The 21204-nt window shown below is 42.6% G+C and overlaps 1 protein-coding gene across 4 annotated transcripts in view; it reads left to right on the plus strand.

Annotated features, from left to right (window-relative positions):
- EEFSEC (eukaryotic elongation factor, selenocysteine-tRNA specific) overlaps window positions 1–21204 on the plus strand; it is a 317690-nt gene that overhangs the window by 230120 nt on the left and 66366 nt on the right. For 3 of the 4 annotated variants that reach the window (XM_020981195.2, XM_020981194.2, XM_078152239.1), the window contains one exon: window positions 16696–16852. The exons of the other annotated variant lie outside the window; for it this stretch is intronic. In XM_020981195.2, coding sequence (XP_020836854.1) covers window positions 16696–16852 — 157 coding nt within the window. The remainder of the gene's footprint in view (window positions 1–16695; window positions 16853–21204) is intronic. 4 annotated transcript variants of the gene reach the window in all.

A 21204-nucleotide genomic window follows, 5' to 3' on the forward strand; every position in this document is an offset into this window, starting at 1 on the left:
AGGAAAAGAATACTCCCTCTGACTTTGTCCTCTCCTATAGCTGGCAGCCAATAATGATTGATTTGTAGTGAGGCCCTTTGTTTTCCCTGAAGAGAAGTAGAATATGAATAAATTGTGGTTGGTATTTGCTAGATCTTAGGTTCCTTTGGGCTAGTAACTGTGACTTTTATCTTTCTATCTCTAGTGCCTAAAACAATGCCTTGCATCCAAATGAGGGCTGTTACTATCTCCATGTACTCTGCCCTGATCTGACCACATCTTACATTTTGTGTTCAGTTCTCATCTCTGCATTTTAGAAAGGATGTTGACAAGATGGAAGGTAATCAGAATGTTGAGGAGACTCCAAACCATGCTTTGTGAAGTCATTTGGAAAAACTGCCAAGATTTTACTGGGGCAAACTTAGGGAAGGAGAGGCTACTTACTTAGATATTTGAAGGCTTTTCCTATGGAAGAAAGGATTATATTTGTCCTGCTTGGTCCCGGGGGTGGAGGTGGGGGAGGACTAAGAGTGATGATGGACATCAGCAGAAGGCCCATTTTAGTTTGACATAAGGAAAGCCTTCTGAACAATTGGAGATGTCCCAAAGATGAACAGGCTGCTTCAGGAAGCAGTGAATTCATCATCACCGGAAATCTTTGGCCAGAGGCTCAGTGACTGCTTATTGTGGATGCTGCAGAAATGATTCCTCTCTGGGTCAGTTCGGATCATGGGAAGCATCAAATGGTATAGCCAGAAGACACCAATCAATCATGGGCCTTAATCCCTGCATGACAGGATGTGGAATAAAGGCCGTGGGGCACAGCAGAAAGAGCTCTGGGTTCAAATGCTCCCTCAGCCACTTTCTCTGTTACCAGGGGCAAGTCATCTTACTTCTCTGGACCACAGTTCCCTCATCTGTCGAATGAGGGTGACCTCTATGACCCCTTCCGAGCTCTACATCTGGGATTCTCTGGCTTGTCAAGATTACACATGTCTGGGAGGACTAGAAGTACCCAGCCTTTAAAGTGATGTAAAGTCATCTCAAGGCAGGCCTGGAGCCCTGCTTCAGAGCCTAGACTTTACTCCTGGCCCTTAGGCTTACTACCCTTCTACTTCTGCTAGAACACTTGGAGAAGCTAGTTACCCTTCCTGAGCCTCTCTAAAATAGAGACAATAATCCTTGCACCACCTGTCTCACAGGGTTGAACTGCATAACCCCTGAGGTCCCTCATGATTCGAGGATTCTAATAAATGGTTTTTGAGGTGAAATGAAATTATCATTCCCTAAACAACAGCTCATTTGTGCCTGTGGGCAGTACTTCACCTGAGGAGCAGTTGGTTCCAGTTCTGTAGAGAAAGAAACCAAAGCCTTTGGTGTTTTTTCTGTCCCATCAATAAGTAAAGGCAGCTGTTACTGCTTCAAGGAATAATGTGGGGCCACCCCTCAGAGCTTATTTTCACTTGGTTGCACCTTCAGCTTTCTACAGCTCGGGGAGGGGGGAGGAGGCCACTGTTATCTCAACACTCCCTTTGCATTTCCTCTGATTGCTTAATTAAGAATCCACGCTTAGACTGGATCCTCCCATCCAGCTACAGACCTTGAAATTAGCAATAAATGCATCAGGTTTCTTCTGATTTGGGGTTTAACATACCCATGACATAGTGGCATTTGGGTTACGGTGTGCATTCTCACAGGTGACATCCTAAGACACAAGATGAGAAGCATTTGTCAGCTCTCTGGCTACAAGCGAGTGGCAATCAAACTTGAAGAAACCCAGGTTTCAGTTCCTTATGTGGCAAATATCTCTGATGCAAGATTGGCCTCTAGTAGTCGTACTACTCTGTATCATTCGCTCAGAAGAGACTGTGGGGTGGCCATGATCACTAGGCAGGCTACAGGCTCTCTTTTTCATTGATTCCTTCTTCATGCATCCTACAGCTGACAGAAACCTTAGGCATCATCTAGTCCAACCCCTTCATTTTGCATAGGGGGAAGCTGAGGCCCTAATAAAGTGATTTGTCTAAAGTAATATATTATGTTATTGGCAAAACCAGGACCAGCTCCCAGCCAAGTACTCTTACCTTGTGCTAGGCTGCCTCTTTCCAAGGATGAAGCACTAGCCTGACACATGTAATAGTACTGGCATGAAGAGTTGGCATGTACAAAACACTGTGCCAAGCCCTGAGGATGAGAACAGCAATGCAACACAGCCCCTGCTCTCAAGGGACTCACAGACAGGAGAGAAGACAGATGGGAGGAGGCAGCTGCAAGTGAAAAAGAGAGGTCTCATGGGCCCTACTCTGTACTTGGGCATTGTGCTAAGTGAAGCCTGGGGTGCTGTGGCACAGGAGATGGGAAGGCATCTTCTTAGCTCCACTCATAAAACTGTATCCATCTCCGATGTTGAATCATTTGACAGTGCCAAGGACTTTGGTGGGGAAAGCTTGCTCTTCCATTTCTTAAGTTGCTGCGGCGACCGAGGAGGTTGGGACAGGATGTAGCCCCCACAGACACGGTTGTCAGGTCATAGCATCACAAAGATCATTTCCCTGGATAATGGCTGCCTGGCTGAGCTGGAAACAGATTCTGTAGTCAGGGGGCGTGGGATTGCTGTTCCTGATATCCTTGGGTTAGTTCCTGGACTGTTTGAGTCAATAACAAGCCTTCATTGAGTTGAGTGTTTGGGTACAGCAAAGGCCTGCATTACATGGAAGGGAATAGTGGAAGATGAAGCTGAAAAACTAGATTGTAGAGGACTTTGAATGATGGCCAGAGTTCAGTCTTTATTGGAAGGTGATAGGAAACCACTGAAGATGGTTAATGATGAGGGGAATGACACCATCAAAATATTTATTAAGCACCAGTTACTAAAGAATTGGGAGGGGCAGCTAGGTGGTGCAGTAGATAGAGCACCAGCCCTGAAGTCAGGAGGACCTGAGTTCAGATCCAGCCTCAGATCAAACACTTGACACTTACTAGCTGTGTGGCCCTGGGTAAGTCACTTAACCCCAATTGCCTAAAAAGAAAAGAAAAGAGAAAGAATTGGGAGATCTGACCCTACTTCTTTTCTAGTTGGATGAACAAGATTTATATGTGTGTGACATGAATGATTTTAAGTCAGTAGCAGTAATAGAATGGACACAAGTGTGGGTCTAAGAGATGTTGTAGAGATCAAAGCAACAGAAGTAACATAATGTATTAGATCCAAGGAGTGAGGAGGAGCTAAGAGGCAAAAATAAGTAACAGTGGTTGTGCCATTGGTAGAAATGGAGAAGGCAGAGGGGTCGCTAGGTGGCGCAGTGGATAGAGCACCGGCCCTGAAGTCAGGAGGACCTGAGTTCAAATCCGGCCTCAGACCAAACACGTGACACTTACCAGCTGTATGACCCTGGGCAAGTCACTTAACCCCAATTGCCTAAAAAACAAAAAACAAAACAAAAAAAAGAAATGGAGAAGTCGGATGACCTCAAGGTAGTGGATGCTGATCTGAGGACAGTTGTAAAGGACATATACAGGTGGAAACTGTGATACATTTCTCCCTCTACTAGATATCACATGCCCTTTGAGAACTCCAACGTAGTTCCTTGCATATAATTTTGATCCATACCAAATGTTCATTGAATGGATTATTTGATCCACCTTACTAGCAGTCCATAATTGGGGGAAGAGGAGAGACCACCAATCAAAACTATCATTTCCCATTCAGGTACCAACCATAACTCATCTTAAGCAGTTAGAGGGGACAGAGAAGTCCCAGAGAGAGTAGTAAAGGGTAGTAGAAAAAGGGAATTTGGGAATCATGGCTCAAAGGCAGCTCAGTGTATCTCAGTGTGAAGAAAATTATTTAATCCTAGAGATTAAAGGAAAAGCTTTTAGTGTATGTGGGAAAGACTCTCCCTTCAAGGTTTTGGCCAAAGCATCCAGATGACATTAAGAGCTAGAGGTTTTCTTGGTATATTGGATGAGTACATAATGAATCACTGTTGCATTTTTTTTAGTATGGCTAGCATAACTATTGGATGTTCTAGGCAAGGGGGAGTCATAAGGAATTTTCCATGTTTCTTACTGTTCAAAAAGGTTTCTTAAGGAAGTGGTGAGATTTTAGAAGCCGCTGTAATGTAGGAAAACAGAGCCCTGGTAATCTTGTGGTGGCATAGTGTTGGAGTGTGGGTATTAGACAAAACGATCATTGAGTAGATTTATCCTAGTAGGAAATTGGACTAGGAAGCTGAATGAAATAAAGAAGATGAAGTAGTTTGGGACAGACTACCTTTTCCCTAACTCATACCTTTAAAAAGTGTTGATACAGGGGGCGGAGCCAAGATGGCAGAGTAAAAGCAGTGACTTGCTTGAGCTCTCCCCCAGACCCCTCCAAATACCTATAAAAAATGGCTCTAAACAAATTTTAAAGCAGCAGAACCCACAAAAAGACAGAGTGAAACATTTCCAGCCCAAGACAGCCTGGATGGTTGATCAGAAAGATATATCATGCCGGGCTAGGAGAGGAGCTCAGTTTGGCATGGGCGTGAAGGCCACAGTGAACCTGGAGCAGGCCTCAGAAGACTGAATTGCGGGCAGCTGTGGTGGTTTCCAGACTTCTCAATACACAGATGCCAAAGACAACTTAGAAGGTCAGTGGGAAAAGTCTGTGTCTGCGGTGAGAGAGAGAAACGAGGTAGTCTCAGCTCCAGTTCTGGAGCTCAACCCCCTGGACGGTGGCTACCTCCTGAATTTCCAGCCCACAGACTGAGGGGGAATTGAGTGGCTGATCAGAGGGGGATTGCAGGGATCTCTCTGCTGGTGCAGGATTCTCTTGCTTTGCCCATGCTTGGATCTGGGTCACAGTTCTGGGTGGCAGTCCTGGGGCGAGGAGGAGCACTGGCGTGATGGAGCTTGTAGTGACTGGGGAAAGAAAATCCTCACAGCTCCAAGACAGAAAAGAGTGCTTGTGGTCACTCATAGACCAGAGCACAGGACAGAAAAGGAGTAAACACCTCGCCCTTGATCATAGCACCTTGGAAGAACTGAAAATTTACAGGTCCCTAGAAGTATCTCTGAAAACAGCTGCACAAAACCCCTGAAACTTGTGACAGTACATTCTCCACACTGGAAACAGACCCCTACCTTAACAAAGAGTTTATAACTCAAGTAATTGGCTGAGATCAAGAGCAAGCAGTGCAAAAAGTGTCAGACTATGTTATCTTAACTTTGGTGACAAAGAAGATCAAAACATACAACCAGAAGAAACCAATGAATCCAAAGCTCCTACATCTAAAGCCTCCAAGAAAAATGTGAATTGGTCCCAGGCCATGGAAGAGCTCAAAAAGGATTTTGAGAAGCAAGTAAGAGAAGTAGAGGAAAAACTGAAAGTGATGCTAAAGGAGACCCCAGAAAATACTGGAGAAAATAACACCTAAAAAATAGCCTAGGGGTAGCTAGGTGGTGCAGTGGCTAGAGCACTGGCCCTGAAGTCAGGAGGACCTGAGTTCAAATCCAGCCTCAGACCAAACTTAGTAGCTGTATGACTCTGGACAAGTCACTTAACCCCAATTGCCTTTAAAAAAAAAAAAAAAAGAATGAAAAATAGCCTAACCCAAATGGCAAAAGAGGTCCAAAAAGCCAGTGAGGAGAAGAATGCCCTAAAAAGCAAAATTGGCCAAATGGAACAGGAAGTCCAAAAGCTTACTGAAGAAAATACTTCCTTAAAAATTAGAATGGAGAAATTGGAAGCTAGTGACAATTTGAGAAATAAAGGCGCTGTAACACTAATCCAAAAGAATGAAAAAGTAGAAGAAAATGTGAAATATCTCATTGGAAAAACAACTGACCTGGAAAATAGATCCAGGAGAAAGAACATAAAAATTATTGGACTATCTGAAAGCCATGATCAAAAAAAAGAGCCTGGACATCGTCTTTCAAGAAATTATCAAGAAAAACTGCCGTGATATTTTAGAACCAGAGGGCAAAATAAAAATTGAAAGAATTCACTGGTCACCTCTTGAAAGAGATCCCCAAAGGAAAACTCTTAGGAATATTGCAGCCAAATTCCAGAATTCCCAGGTCAGGGAGAAAATATTGCAAGTAGCCAGAAAGAAACAATTCAAGTATTGTGGAACACAATCAGGATAACACAAGATTTAGCAGCTTCTACATTAGGGGTCCAGAGGGCATAGATTATGATATTCCAGAGGGCAAAGAAGATAGGATGACAACCAAGAATCACCTACCCAGCAAAACTGAGTATAATCCTTCAGGGTTAAAAATGGTCATTCAGTGAAATAGGAGACTTTCAAGCATTCCTTAGGAAAAGACCTAAGCTGAATATGAAATTTGACTTTCAAATACAAGACTCAGGTGAAACATGGAAGAGGTAAACAGGAAAGAGAAATCATAAGAGATTTATTAAGGTTGAACTGTTTACATTCCTTTAGGGAAAGATGATATTTGTAACTCATGAGTCCTTTGTCAGTATTAGGGTAGTGGGAGGGGAAAAAAAATACATGTATGTATACATAGATAGATAGAGGGCACAGGGTGAGTTGAAGATGAAGGGGTGATATCTGGAAAATAAAATTAAGGGGTGAGAGAGGATTATACTGGGAGAAGGAAAAAGGGAAAAGTTGAATGGGGTAAATCATCTCACATGAAACAGACAAGAAAAGGCTTTTATAGTGGAGGGCAAATGGGGGAAGGTGAGAGGGAATGAATGAATCTTATACTCATAAGATTTGGTTTAAGGAGGGAATAACATACACAATGGTGTATGGAAATCTATCTTACCCTACAGGAAAATAAGGTGGGAAGGGGACAAGAGAGCAGGGGATTGATAGAGGGGAGGGCAGATTGGGGGAGGGGATAATCAAAAGCAAACACTTCTGAGGAGGGACAGGGTCAAAAGAAAGAATAGAATGGGGGGGTAGGATGGGATGAAGGAAAGTATACTTAGTTTTTCACAACAGGACTACTATGGAAGTGTTTTGCATGATTACACCTCTATAACCTGTATTGAGATATTTGCCTTTTCAATGAGGGTGGGTGGGGAGGGAGGAAGGGAGAAGATTTGTGACCCAAAGTTTTAAAAACACATGTAAAAAATAAAAAATAATTTTTAAAAAATTGTTGATGTACAGTAAAGCCTTTCCTACAATACTATGTTATAAGTTCCAAGAATAAGATGCTCTTTTCAGTAAACCACTGGTCCTCTGCCCAAAGAGAGACTTATGAATTAATCAAGTCAACTCAAGAAGCATTTATTAAGTGCTTACTTATGTGCAAGGCACTGGGCTAAGTGCTAGGAATACGAATACAAGAAGAAAGACAGTTTTTCCTCTCAAAGAGTTTACATTCTAATGAGGAAACACACCACATAAAATGAAGCTGAAAGGGGAGGGAAGGGGAGAGAGAAGGGCATCCTTGACAGGGTATGGTAGAGAAATTCTGGAGGGGAATGAAAGTTCTGGGAGAAACCAGCCAGAGAGGCCACAGGAGCAGAGGAGACTTTCAGAGTGAGAAACCCTGGGAAAGAGTGAACTTGCAGGGTGAAGAGGTTTCTGCGACATGGTGAGGAATGTCTGCAGAGCCAGGGGAGGAATAAACCGGTTATGTCTCTCTATCATTGGAAGAGTTTAGCGGTAGACTAGAGGACCGTTCATTGAGCATGTTTTCTTGTATTCTTTGTACATTCTTATGAAACCTCAGCTGAGCCCTCTCAGCTACTTGACAATTCCTTATCAGTAAACTATCTGTTCCCCACATCAGTGCTCATGTGAGCCTTAGACTGTCTCACGTGAGCTCTCCCCGCCTGGCTTCTCCATTGCCCCACACTTCTTGGCATCATTATTTCCTCTTCTTCCAATCCCAGATTTTTCCATCTAGACTTCTCTCTCATGGGTATTCAAACTCTCCACTTCTACTGGCCCTGTATCCCAAAGCAGCATTCACATGATCCCGTATATCTCCTTTTCATTCCTAAACTTCTCAGCCTTCAATTCTTCTCAAGAATGAGAAGCCACTCTAAATTCCTGAAATCTGGTTTCCTTTTCCCCTGATCTACCAAAACTGTTCTTTTGATCTTCTTTTTCACCAAAGTGAGATAATGTAGTCTGACTCTTTTTGCGCTGCTTGCTCATGATCCCAGCCAATTATTTGAGTTTTAAACTCTTTGTTCAGGTATGAATCTGCTTCCAATGTGGAGAATGTATTGTCCCAAGCTTTGGGGGTGCAAAACTGTTCTTTCAAAAGTCACCAATGATCTTTGAAATCATAATGTAGTGATATTTTTTCAGATCTTATCCTTTTGGTGATAATTAAAATTTATGTAGTGATATAAGGTTTGCCAAAGCACCATACACACATGCGTATGTGCTCAGGCATATATACACACATATAATCTCATTTGATCCGTACAACAACCCAGGGAGGTAGAGGGAACCGCTGGAGGAATGTATTAAGTTAGGGGTGGGGGTTATACCTGTGCTTTAGGAAAATCACTTTGGTACCTGTATAGAGGATACATTCAAGCAACTGGAGGCAGAAACACTAGGAAAGAGGAGATGAGAACCTTAATTAAGGTGGTTGCTCTGTGTGTAGTGAGAAGGGGTCAGATACAAGAAATGTTGTAGCGACATGTGGGGTGAGTGTGAGAAGTCAAAGACAACATCAGAGTTGCAAGACTGGGAGACTGGAAGGACAGTAGTGCCTCTCCCAGAAATGTGGGGCCTTGGAAGAGAGATGGTTTGAGAGGAAAGAGGATGAGTTCTGTTTTGGATGTGTTGATTTTGCAGTGTCTATAGACCATCTGGTTTGAAATGTATAATAGAATGGGTGATGTAGGACTAAGGCTCAGGAGAGTGCCTAGGGCTGGATAGATAAATCTGGGCATTCATCTGTATAGAGATGATAATTAAACCCAGTAGCATCATTTAAGCTATATGTCTTTATATATAATTCAGTAGAATATTCTTGCTATAATTGCTTAAAATGAGTAGAAATCAATTCATGACGTAGTAACATGAAAACTTCATTAAAATACAACCTTCTGTATAACACTGGATTTAGTTAAAGGGGATCCTTATGATGCTGCTGTCCACTACCATGAGTTGTTTGGGTTTTTTTCCTAATACTGGTGATGAATTGCCTCTTACCCAGCCACTCAGTGTTGCCCAGTGACCAATGGTACACATTTGCAAAGTGGCAAAGATAACACGTGTGGGGCTCGAGCCCTCGTCCTTGGGATCTTTACTGTAGTGTTCTAGCCGGCTGAGCTAACTGGTCATACCCTACATGGTTAGAGTTAAAGTTCTCTTGGGCAACGTGTCAGAAAGTCAGTGGCAACAGGGTGGAGGCAGTGAGGCAGGGGCCAGAATTCTGTTGTTGTTGTTGCTGGTATTGTTTTTCCTTCGTTCTGGAAGAGGACCAAGACATGGGGGGGGGGTGCTGCCATGACGTGCAAGTGAATTGGATGTAAGGGAGGAAGAGCTGTGCAAAGTCACCAGGCTCACTTTCTCCTCCGGAGCCACCTAGCTCCAGTGGCCAGATACAGAGCAGGACGACTGGAGATGGCCCTGGATGCTGCGGGAGACCTTGGCCTCTTTAAGCCAAGGTCTTTAACAAGGGCCAGCACTAAGAAATAGTAGATCGTGCAAACTGAGAATCAGGCAGTATCTGGTGAGCAAAAGATCCATTGAGAACAATTACTTGATCAATAAACCAGTACCTATTATATCCCAGGCCTTGTGCTGGATGCTGAGAATACAAAGGCAAAAGTGAAATAGTCTTTACCCTCAAGGAGCTTACATTCGGTTGGAAGAGATAATGTGTGTGTGTGTGTACATACATATGTGTATGCATATATAAGAACTTATACAAAATAAATGGAAGGTAATTTGGGTTGGGGAAAGCCCTAGCGGCTGAGAGGAGCAGGAGAGGCTTCCTGGAAAGCGGCACTTGACTGAACTGGGAAGGAGTCTGGGGTTTCTGGGAGGTGGCAGTGAGGTAAAAACTACTTCACAGCCGTGGGAGACAGTCCGTGCGAAGCCTTGGAAATGGACGCTGGAGTGTTAGGTGTGAGAAATGGGGAGTGCTTGGACTCTAGAGGGTGGGAGGGGAAAAGTGGGTCGGGGCCAGGATGTGGAGAGCTTTAAGTGGCCAACAGAGGAGTTTGTACCTCATACTTGAAAGGATAACAGTAACAACAATAATAACAATAAGTAACATTTATGTAGCACTTACTGTATGTCAGGTACTGTGCAAAGTGCTTTGCCCATTTGATCCTCACAACAACCCTAGGAGGTAGGTGCTATTTTGATCCCCATTTTACAGAGAAGGAAACTGAGGCAAACAGGGTTCAGTGACTTGCCCAGGGCTCCATAGCTGCTAAGTGTCTGAGACCAGATTTGAATTCAGGTCTTCCCAATGCTGGGCCCAACATTCTACTCATTGCAACACCACTGGAATTTAATTAGCATGGGAGTGACGTTGTCAGACCTGTACTTGAAGAAAATTACTTTGGCGGCTGTGCAACAGGTAGATTGGAGAGGAGAGACAGTCGAGGGAGAGAAGAATTAGGTTCTTGCAGTTGTCTAGGAAAGCAGGGATGGCAGTCCTGAACTAGGGAGGGGGTCGTGTAAGCAGAGAGAAAGCAGCAAGTGCTAGAGATGTCATGATGGCAGAGTCAGTCAGTGAGCAGCAGTTTCTTAAGTGCTTGCTATGTGCGAGGCACTGGAGATGCAAATAGAAAGAATCAAAGAATTCCTGCTCTGAAGGAGACAACATGTACACTCATAAATATGTACAGAATAAATGTAAATTAAATACAAGAGACAGAAGCTAGTTAATTGCCAGGTATTTGCAGGGGCAGGTCACAAGCACTTGGTTGGATCAGGAGAAGCTACATGTGAAAGGTGGACCAGAGGAATTCTTTGAGGTGCTGAGGGTGGAGGGCACACCAGGGCCAGGAGATGGCCTACACACAAGGGTAGGGAGGAAGAAGATGGAGTGTGGTGTTTAAGGGATGGACAGAGAAAAGGCCAGTTTGGCTTCATGCACATATGTGTGTATGTATGCATATGTGTGTGTGTGTGTGTGTGTGTGTGTGTGTATTTATTTCATCTGGAAAGATAAGTTGAGGCCAGGTTGTGAAGGACCTTAAAAACTAAACAGAGGACTCCATTGACTAGGGGAGTTACATGGTCATACCTATGCTTACGGAGAATCAGCTGTGTGGAGTATAGAGTGGGAAGAGATTTGAGGCGGGAAGCCAGTGGGGCTGTGGGAGTGTGCCAGCTTAGGGAGAACATTCCCTGAATGAACCAGCCTCCAGATTTCAGCTCTTGTTATTTAGTTATTCTAGCTACTTCAGTGTTGTTCAGTGAACGACCTTCAGAGCCAGAAGAGGCCATACAGATAACCCGCTTTTTACAATAGTGTGTTTAAAAAGCCCCATGTGCATCATGCTTTAATTACATGATATGGGAAGCAAATCCATTTGTAAATCAGCTACAGCTATTTATTGAGCACCTATTTAGTGGAAAACATTGTAGAGGGGAGAGGGAGGGAAGGAAATACAAAGAGTTCAGTTCAATTCAGAGAGCATTTCTTAAGCACTTATTCTGTGCCAGGCACTGTGCTTAGTGTTAAGACTACAAAGGCTTGAAAAGTGAGTCTCTGCCCTTAAGGAGCTTATATGTTAGTATATGGGGGAGGTTGGGTAGAGGGATAAAATATGTAGAGAGATAAATAAATATAAGGTATATACAAACTAGATGGGATGCCCAGCAACTGGGGAATGGCTGAACAAGTTGAGAGAGAGAGAGAGAGAGAGAGAGAGAGAGAGAGAGAGAGAGAGAGAGAGTGTGTGTTGTGTGTGTGTATGATGGAATAATATTGTGCTGTAAGGAACGATGAAGGGGATGATTTCAGAGAAACGTGGAAAGACGTGAACTGATGCAAAGTGAAGTGAACAGAACTAGGTGAAAAAATTATGCAATAATAGTATGGTAAAGACAAACAACTCTGAAAGATTTAGAAACTCTGAACAACACAATGATCAGCCACAATTCTGAAAGACTCATGATGAACATACTACTCACCTCCTGATAGAGAGATGATAGACTCAGCATGCAGATTAAGGCTGAGGGGGGGGGGCATGGGCAGTGTTGGAAATCGATTTGCTTTACCATATATGTTTGGAACAGGGGTTCTGTTTTTTCTCTCAAAAGTTGAGGGGGGGGAGTGAGAGGGAGAGAAAGTAGATTTTTGTGAAATTTTAATTTAAAAAAATAGATGAAAAGTGATCATTGGGTAGGTACTAGTAACTGGGGAGAATCGAGAAAAAATTTCTTATAGAAGATGAACCTTGAATTGAACTAGTAATTCCAAGAGGGAGAAAAATCAGTTGATCAGTAAACATTTGTTAAGTGCCTGCTAGGTGCCAGGCAATGTGCTATGCAGTAGGGGGTACAAAAAGAGGCAGAAGGTAGTCCTTGCCCACAGGGAGCTTACAGTCTAACAAGGGGAGACAACATGCAAACAAATATATGCAAAGTAAACTATATATAATTGATGGACGGAAGGTACTGGAATTAAGAGAGGTGGGGGGAAGGCTCTCTATAGAAGGTGAGATTTTAGTCAAGATTTAAAGGAAGCCAGGGAGGTCTGTAGACTGAAATGAGGAGGGAGAGATTTCTAGGAAGAGGGACAGCCAGAGAAAGTGCCCTGAGCCGAGAGATGGAGGGTCTTGTTCATGGACCAGCCAGGAGCTAGTGTCACTAGATCATAGAGTATGTGCTGTGAAGTAAGGTGTCATAAGACCAGGTAGGTAGGAAGGGGCAGGCGCACGCAGAGCAGACCGGGAGCCAACAGCAAGTGATCAACCTGGAGAGAGATTGGAGAGAGACAGTGAAGGGCTGGAAATGCCAAACAGAAATGTGTGTATTTTCTCCTGCACGGGACAGGACGCCCTCACCCCCCTGCCAGAGTTCAGGCTCTCCTTGGCACTATCGTAATCATGTCCTAATGGTCTCCCTGCCTCAAGTCCATCGTTTGCACCAAAGTGATTTTCCTAAAATGTGTGCCTGGTCGTATCACTCTCCTGCTCCATAAACCACAAAGGCTCCCATTTGCTTTTCATATCCAAAACAAACCTCCAGAGTTGGAAGCCCTTCCCAGTCATGGGGGAGCTTCCTTTTCCAGACTTCTGTTCTTTGGCCCAAATGGCTTCCTTCTTATTTCTCCCTCTTCATTTCTTGGCCCCGGGCTCTTGGCCTGCCTACTCCTTTCTCTTTCTTAGAATCCCAGGTTTCTTTACAAACTCAGCCGAAGGCTGCTACCTCCACAGAGCCTTTCCTGGTCCTCCTAGCAGCCCCTCTTCTTAAAGTGTAATTACCTTTTACGGTTTTATTTACTCCTTGGTGTTCATGGGGTTCCCCCGAGAGGACACAAGGCACTTGTGGGCAGCGGCCGCTTCACTTTTTTCTTTGGATCTTGGCAGGTATAGTGAGAGGCCTGGCCTGGCTTCTAGAGCCTGGCATGTAGAGTAGGCACCTGGTGTTGAGCAGGGGAGTGACCTGCCTTCAAAACATCTGCTCACTAGTTGAGGGGAAAAAGCAATAGGATGAGACGGCAGTATAAAACCTGTCACGAAGAAGTATATTGTTAACTGCCAGATGAATGGTACACCAATTAACAGGCATTTTAAAGTACCTATTATGTGCAGGGACTATGATAGACAACAACTGCTATGAATTCACAAAAGGAAGAGATCACTGGGCAGGAATGATGTAGGAAGACGTCATGGAGGAGGTGAAATGTTTCCTAGTGGTGTTAAGGGTGGTTTCCATTTAGTGGTTCTGAAACCCTTGAGGATTCACCATGATGTTCTAGGGGGTTCTAGCTAAAAATTCCTTAATGGCATCTTAAGGGGTAACTATGTTTTACACACAACACACACACACACACACACACACACCACACTTCCCCCCCTGTGGCAACAAGCACGTGCATTGTAGGTTTGTTTCTGTAGCAATTCAAAACTGCCACGAGCTGTTTGGGCCCAAAATTCCCATTGAGATTCTTTTGTAAGCACTTTATGAATAAATCTAAAAGAACGATATGTTAAGTTAACCTGGGGGTTCATAGCACTTTGTTGTAGTTTTTGTTGCTGCTGAAAGGAACAGAAACCACGGGGCATCACTAGTGAAGTAGGATTTGGAGGCCGTGGTCCCAGGGCGCCCTTCCTGGCATGGCAGTGGGTTTGTCTGCTGGGTGACTTTGGCCCAGGCTCCTTCTCTCTCTTGACTGCATTTTTACCAAATGTAAGATGAGACAGGTAGACTAGACCACTAGACCTTTCCAGGTCAGAATCCTATGACTTTATGAACTGAATTTTGGAAAATGGGTAGAATTTGAAATTATGGGGATGGGGCAATTTTTAAATTACTTTTATTTTTGGGTTTTTCTCTCTTGTTGTTTTCTCTCCTCATCTCTGTTACTATTGGGAAAAAAAAAACAAAAGAAAAACCCTTTGTAACAAATTGGCGTAGTATCTGTGGTTCATTTTCCTCTGCTCCGCTTTTCAAAACCACATACATATAAACTTAGAAAATAAATAAATTGGGAAGTGATTGTCTATTAACAAAATAATTCTTTATGAAAGCATTCATGAAAGAGTTTCTTTAAATAGCAAGATCCCTTCTCCCATTTACATTAAGATGTGATTTATACTAATTGGGTTAACACAGTGTTGCAGTTGATTCATCCCATCCCCAGCATAGCAGAGTGAAGGAAGGTCTACCCGTCTCCCAATCCCATCTACAGCCTGAGGAGGCTGCACATTTGCCTGCTGCACTCACTAGCTCATTTCTTTCCTTTTGGGGAATTGGGATGAGAGAAGATGCTTCTGTCAGCATTTTTGGTAGGCTTTTCTGGTGCTAATGGAGAGTAGGGGGAGGAGGAGATAGTGATTCATTTAAATTACTGACAAATGGACAGGGTAAAAACAAGCTCCCAATTTTTGACCTTTGTAGATTCCAAATAATAATGAAAGAAGTTTGGTTTTGTGTGAATGTTAGAAGCATCTCTGTGGGGGGTTCATTCCAGGTGTGCTGGCTTTGGTTTTTAGTAGGACCTATGAGTTTGAAAATGTTCCCATTTAGTCCTTCAGACAATAGATGTGGGATAGTTGCCACAATGTAGTATTGTCTGCCTGTAAATTATAAGGGTTATTTTTAAAGAGAAAAAAAAACCACCCACCCCACAAAAGTGCTGGTTCACAGTAAGTAAACAGTAAAAGTCATGATCAGAAATGTTTTTAACACAGTGCACATTGGAATCATGGTGTGTGTAGACAGACATGCATGCATGCATATACGTACACATATATAATTTATGAACTCTGTCCTTTTATTTATTAAGCACTTACTATGTACTATATGTATGTGTGTTTATTTTTTCTTTTGAAGTGGTCTCATGTCCATTTTTTTTAATTTATGGGATAAAACAAACATTTCTATCATGTAGTATAATTTTTAAAAAAATGATTGCGCATGAGACTATAGATCTATTACCTACAACTTGCTATTCTTTTTATCATGTAAATTTTTTCCCTTTTTTTCCTTTTTTTTCTTCCCTTTCTACCCCCGCCCTAGAGATGGCTACCATTAGATACAAGTACATATAAAAATGTAAAATTATTCTATACCTACTTTTATTTATCATTTCTTTCTCTCAATACAGATAACTTTTTCCTTCATGTGTCCTTTGTAGTTTATTTGGATATTTACAATAGTCAAAATGACTTACTCACTCAAAGTTGTTCTAAAACAATATTGCTGTTACTGTATACAATGTTCTCTTGGTTCTACTCATTTTGTTCTTCATTATTTCGTGCAAGTTTTTCCATGTTTTTCTAAGATCATCGAGCTCAACATTTCTTATAGCACAATAGTATTCCATCACAATCACATACTACAACTTATTCAGCCACTCATCTCTTAACTTAAAAACTAGTTTATTCATTCAGCAAACTCTGTCGGTTAGTAAGATACCCAGATCTTTAACCAGGGCTTGATATTTTGTATTTGTAGGGATAGAGTCCGGAGTTGTGATTTCATTGGTATAGGGAACTCCCTTGTGAGGAAATTCCCTCTACAATGCAGGTTAGCAGCTTCTGTGTAATTTTTAGTCTTAGAGAGCTGTCAAAACATTGAATAAGTGACTTGCCCAAGGTCACACGGCTAGTGTTTATCAGAGGTAGGACTTGAACTCATGTCTTCCTGGCTTCAAGGCCAACTGTCTTATGCAATAAGGCGTCTTTGTGTTACTGACTTCTATTCAATTCTGTTTCTCATCCTGGCACAGAGTTGACCCTAGGAGACTCTGCTAGGTAAGCCCAGGCTCTGGAAGGCCCTGCCAGGCCATAGAGGCTTCAGGTATGAATGGACAAGCCATGAGCCGTCTCACTCCCTTCAGAGGCTCATCACCAGATAATGAAGACTGTCGTCTGTAGCACTTGTCTGTCTCCTGAAGCGTAAGAGGGGTTTCAGTGAGTCCTCATGGAGGGAGGACCTGCTGCTGCAATCAGGCCTTCTCAAGCATATTGTACAGACAGGGCATCTGGAGACCCAGGGTTTAGGGCTGGCCCAGCTGCTGAGGGGGGATTGTTGTAGAGGAGCTCCAGGTTGGCCTCTTAATTGTGGCCCTTGTCTTTTTTCATAGGTGATTGACGATTGTAGTGTGATTGGTCGGTCCTTGTTCAAGAAGGAGACTAACATCCAGATCTTTGTGGGGCTAAAGGTCCACCTGTCGTCGGGGGAGAGCGGAATCATTGAAAGCGGCTTTGGCCAAAGTGGAAAGTTCAAGATCCGGATTCCTGGTGAGTGTTGCTCTTCTCAAGAGGGTATTCAGACAAGGATCTGTGAGATTCCCCTGCTGGAGACCTCTTTGTGCACAGTGCTGGGTCTATGTGATGAGAGGTGTTGGAAGGTACTTGTGTATTCTCTAGTCTGAGAGATGGCCATTTCAGAAATGCTGACTTGGGACCCAGATAAATGGATAAAATGCTAGGCTTGGAGGTTGGAAGAGTTGGATTCAGATGCCACCTCACACGCTTACTAGTTGCATGATCCTGGGCAAATTGCTCAACCTTAGCTTTCTTATCTGTAAAATGGTATTGATAGCCTCTATTTCATCAGAGCATTATGAATGTCAAAGTAAGTGATGCAGCTGAAACATTTTCCAGACCTTGAAGCACTGTGTAAATGAGAGCTGTTATTATTACTGTGATTGAGGAACAAGACTCTGAACATCTTGAGGAAATGCGGAAGCAATTGATGAAGGTCTTAGATGCCACTCTTGCAGTTCTATGGTATTGCTGGACTGACAGGCTGAAAGGCTCATGGTACCCCAAAACAGCCACATCTGGTCTTGTTGATCCTGAGGTAGAGGGATGGAGAGATTTAGAGAGTTCAGTAATTAATCAACCCATAGTCACAGCAGATCCCATAACAGGAAAATGGTATTTGCAGGCATAGTCACATGCTAAATGGGAAAATCCAGGTTTCCTGCCATAGGACAGCCCTTGCGCATGTCTTTAGCCAAGGGAAGTTTTGCCATCATCTAGGAAATATGCTTCTCACTCCTCCCCTCTTGTATAAACAGATGGGCATTCCCAAATGGAAAATAGAGACTCCTGGGCAGCTTTCTGGGCTCTGTTCAGGTATTCTCCCCTTGCAGCCAGTGTTTATTAGGAGACATAAATAGGACCATATCAAAACTCTAACTTGTTTTCTTTCATCTCTGACCTACGTCAAACTTGGTGCTTCACCGTAGAACAGACTTCATCAGTAGACAGCAGAGCCATCTCCTCTGGTCCAAGCATTGCACTTAGAAAGTCAAAGAGTGGTTTTAGCAATGAACTTTGGTTAAACAGTTCTGTCTGTTTAAGGATGGCTGCGCTGTGGAGGGAGGGGAGGGAAATGGTAATGACGCCATTTGAGTCAACTACAGTTCACATTCCATTGTTAGGTCAGTGTTGCTTTTTTAATGTGTCTGCATCCTGTTTGTGGTTTTTTTTTTTAATTAAATATAACTGGTTAGATTCCTCTGTCCCACCCACCATCTTCTATCCCTCCTTCTTCTCTACCCCCTACATCTTCGGCCTGCCTTTTCCTGTAGATTCCTTCTATAAAGAATTACTCTTAACGTTTTTGAAGTGCCTTAATTGTTAAGGAATCTTCAATAAACTAAAGACATCTGATACTAGAAGAGGAAAAAAAAATGACCGTCTACAAGTTAAAAGCTGCTTCAGTCTGACAACCTCAGATTTGGTTTTGTGTTATTTAAAAGCCAAGTGGGCAGTGAAATGAGATCTTTGGAGTGGGTAGGTCCCTTGGTGGGTCTGTCACTCGTGATAGCTTATGTTTGCTAGACAGTCTCAAAAAGACTACTAGACTGAGAGAAATAGTGAGATCTGGCTCTAAGCCGTTGGCCTCTTAAGGAGTGGCTGAGCACCTTTCCTGGGGAGGAGCAACAAGGCCGGCCTTAGAGAGGGACAAAGTAGGGGGTTTCTTCTGCAGTCTGATTTCAGAATCTGTGGGGCTCTAAAATTTGGGTGGGGAGGATTCGCCTTCCTGTCCTTTCCCCAAATCTCTGCCTCTCCAGGTGCTACCACTCCTGAGAGGCAGAATGATATAGGGGGGAAAACACTCCTTACAGACCAGATCTGTGTGGTTCAGTTAGTGAAAAGAGCACTTGAACGAGGAGCCAGGAAACCCAGGTTCACATCCCTACTCCATCATTTCCTAGCTGGGTGACCATGGCAAGGCATTTCACCTCTTAGAAACTCAGTGTCTTCATCTGTAAAATGGGAGTAATCCTGTTTAAACTATAGCCCTCGAGTAGTTGTAAGGGAAATACTTTGTAAACCTTAAACCACTATCACTGCCTTTCCCCCTAAAGCTCTTAGCCGCGTTCCTAAAATGGGAATAATTCCAACAGTCTCTACCTCCCTTCAGTTTGTTGTCAAGACCAAATGAGCCAGTACTTGTGGAAGGGCTTTGTGTTTCTTCCACAGCAATCTGTATTTATAACGTATTTTATGTATTTATCTTCATATTGATCCATGCAATGGCCTTCTGAGGTAAACAAAAAGTAATTCATCATGCTACCTGATAGTTATATGTCATTCATTACAGAATTAGAGAGAGATGATGTTTTAAAACAATTGCCTCTTTTTGGTCAGCCTCAGCTCATCACCTTCTTACTCTGCATCTGATTGATGGGTCCAGTTGTTGAGGTCACTCCTGAAACTGAGTCAACTATAGGGTGTTGCATAATGACTTTAAATTTCATACTGCGATTTTGAGATCAAGATAAGACAAAGAATCATATATTTCTGTTTGTTTTTACTTGGGTGCCCTGTTCACTTTTAGTATATTTTTGTTTAAAAAAAAGTTCTTATCCTGCGATGACTGACTTTGATAGACTTACCCCTTCTCAGCAGTGCAAGGATCTAAGGATCTCCAAAAGTCTCATGATAGAAAATGCTATCCACATCCAGAGAAAGAACTATGGAGTTTGAATGCAGATCGAAGCATACTATTTTCTCTTTTTTTCCTTCTGTTTTGTTTTGTTTCCTCTTTCTTGTGATTCCTCCTATTGGTTCTCATTCTTCCTTACAACATGACTAATGTGAAAATATGTTGAATAGGAATGTATATATTTAGAGCCTATATCAGATTGCACATCGTCTTGTGGGGAGGGGGAAGGGGGAGAAAAATTTTAAACTCGAAAGTGTACAGAAGTGATTGTTGAAAACTAAAAATAAATTAATAAAAATAAAATGAAATGAAAAAAAAAGCTCTCATTTCTCCCCTCATTTCTCAGAAGGTCCAAATAAGCCAAGGCTAATATGACACATCAATTTATTTTGTGCGTGGGTACCACCATGCCATCCTAGTTTAGAATGGGTTACAGTGACAAGCTTTAACTATTCAATTAGAGCAGAGCCACAAAGCCAAGGCTAGGAGAAAGATTATACAATATATCTTTTTCACTATTTAGGAATATAATTTGTAGATTCTTAGGTGGTTCTGATAACTTCATACAATTATTGATTGTTGAGCTGGGTTGGGAAGATATATCCTTCTGGTTGCTCTGACTTCTGTAACTTTTGGAGCCATTTCTTGGAAGCTGGCTGTCCTTAGGCATAGGACCTTATAAGTCCTTTGAACTTTTAGGACCAGGTGACCCTTAAAAACCTTAGAATCCCAAGAAATTAACCAGGAAGCTAAAGAAACTAAGTACTGAGATTGCACTAAATTAATAAAGAATAAGGACAGAAAGAGTTCTGATGGTATGTGTGTGTGTGTGTATTGTCTACCCTCTGACTTACAGGAGGGTGGGTCCTAGTAGGAAATATTCTGGACTATCTAGGCTTTCTTATGTGGAGGCAAAATACTGTGGTAAAACTTTAGGAGACTTGACCTGTACTGTCCAAACACTTTCGGTAGTTGGTTATATGGCCTTGTGCAGTCCCTTATGAGCCTCAGTTGCCTTATCTACAAAGTAAGAGGGTTAGGTTAGATTATCTCAAAGGACTCTTCCATGTGTAACATTATCTTTAGTACTTTACGTATCTAAACTCCCCAGAGGATTCTGCAATTTTATCTAAGTAACCATGTTAAACTAAAGATTGATTTAGACAAGGTAAGATAAATGAAATCATAATATAATTGGAATCATTAAATAGGTAGGGTCCCTTAGACCTTCTCTTGGACTATGTGAACTCTTTCCTTTTCCCATCTCTTTCTGAGAATGCTCAACATCTGTGATCAGTGAGTGGGCACACTGGTTCTCTTCATTCCCATATCCAGCCCACAGGCTCACATTACTTAGTGCCATAGTGTGGTCAAAAGTTATGCTATGGTTTGGGGAATGCCTGGTTCACAGTTGCTACAGGGTAGCTCCTCTAGAACTCAAGCCAGGATCTTGTCAACAGTAGAGTTCAGTGAGAGAACATGAGTGTCGTTGAAGTCAGCTTTCTTGTCCTTCTTGATGGTAACGCTTCAAGCCCCATAGCATTTATTCTTATATTGGGGAGGCAGAACTGTATAGCAGAACAATAATACTAAGCTTTAGTCCTCTATGTGCCAGTAACTGGCTACATGACTATGTGATGATTACTTGGCCTCACCAGGCCTTAATTTCTTCATCTGTGGAATTGGA

This window comes from Phascolarctos cinereus, unplaced genomic scaffold, assembly GCF_003287225.1.
Source record: "Phascolarctos cinereus isolate Bilbo 61053 unplaced genomic scaffold, phaCin_HiC Scaffold_4;HRSCAF=312, whole genome shotgun sequence".
NCBI classification, from domain to species: Eukaryota; Metazoa; Chordata; class Mammalia; order Diprotodontia; family Phascolarctidae; genus Phascolarctos; species Phascolarctos cinereus.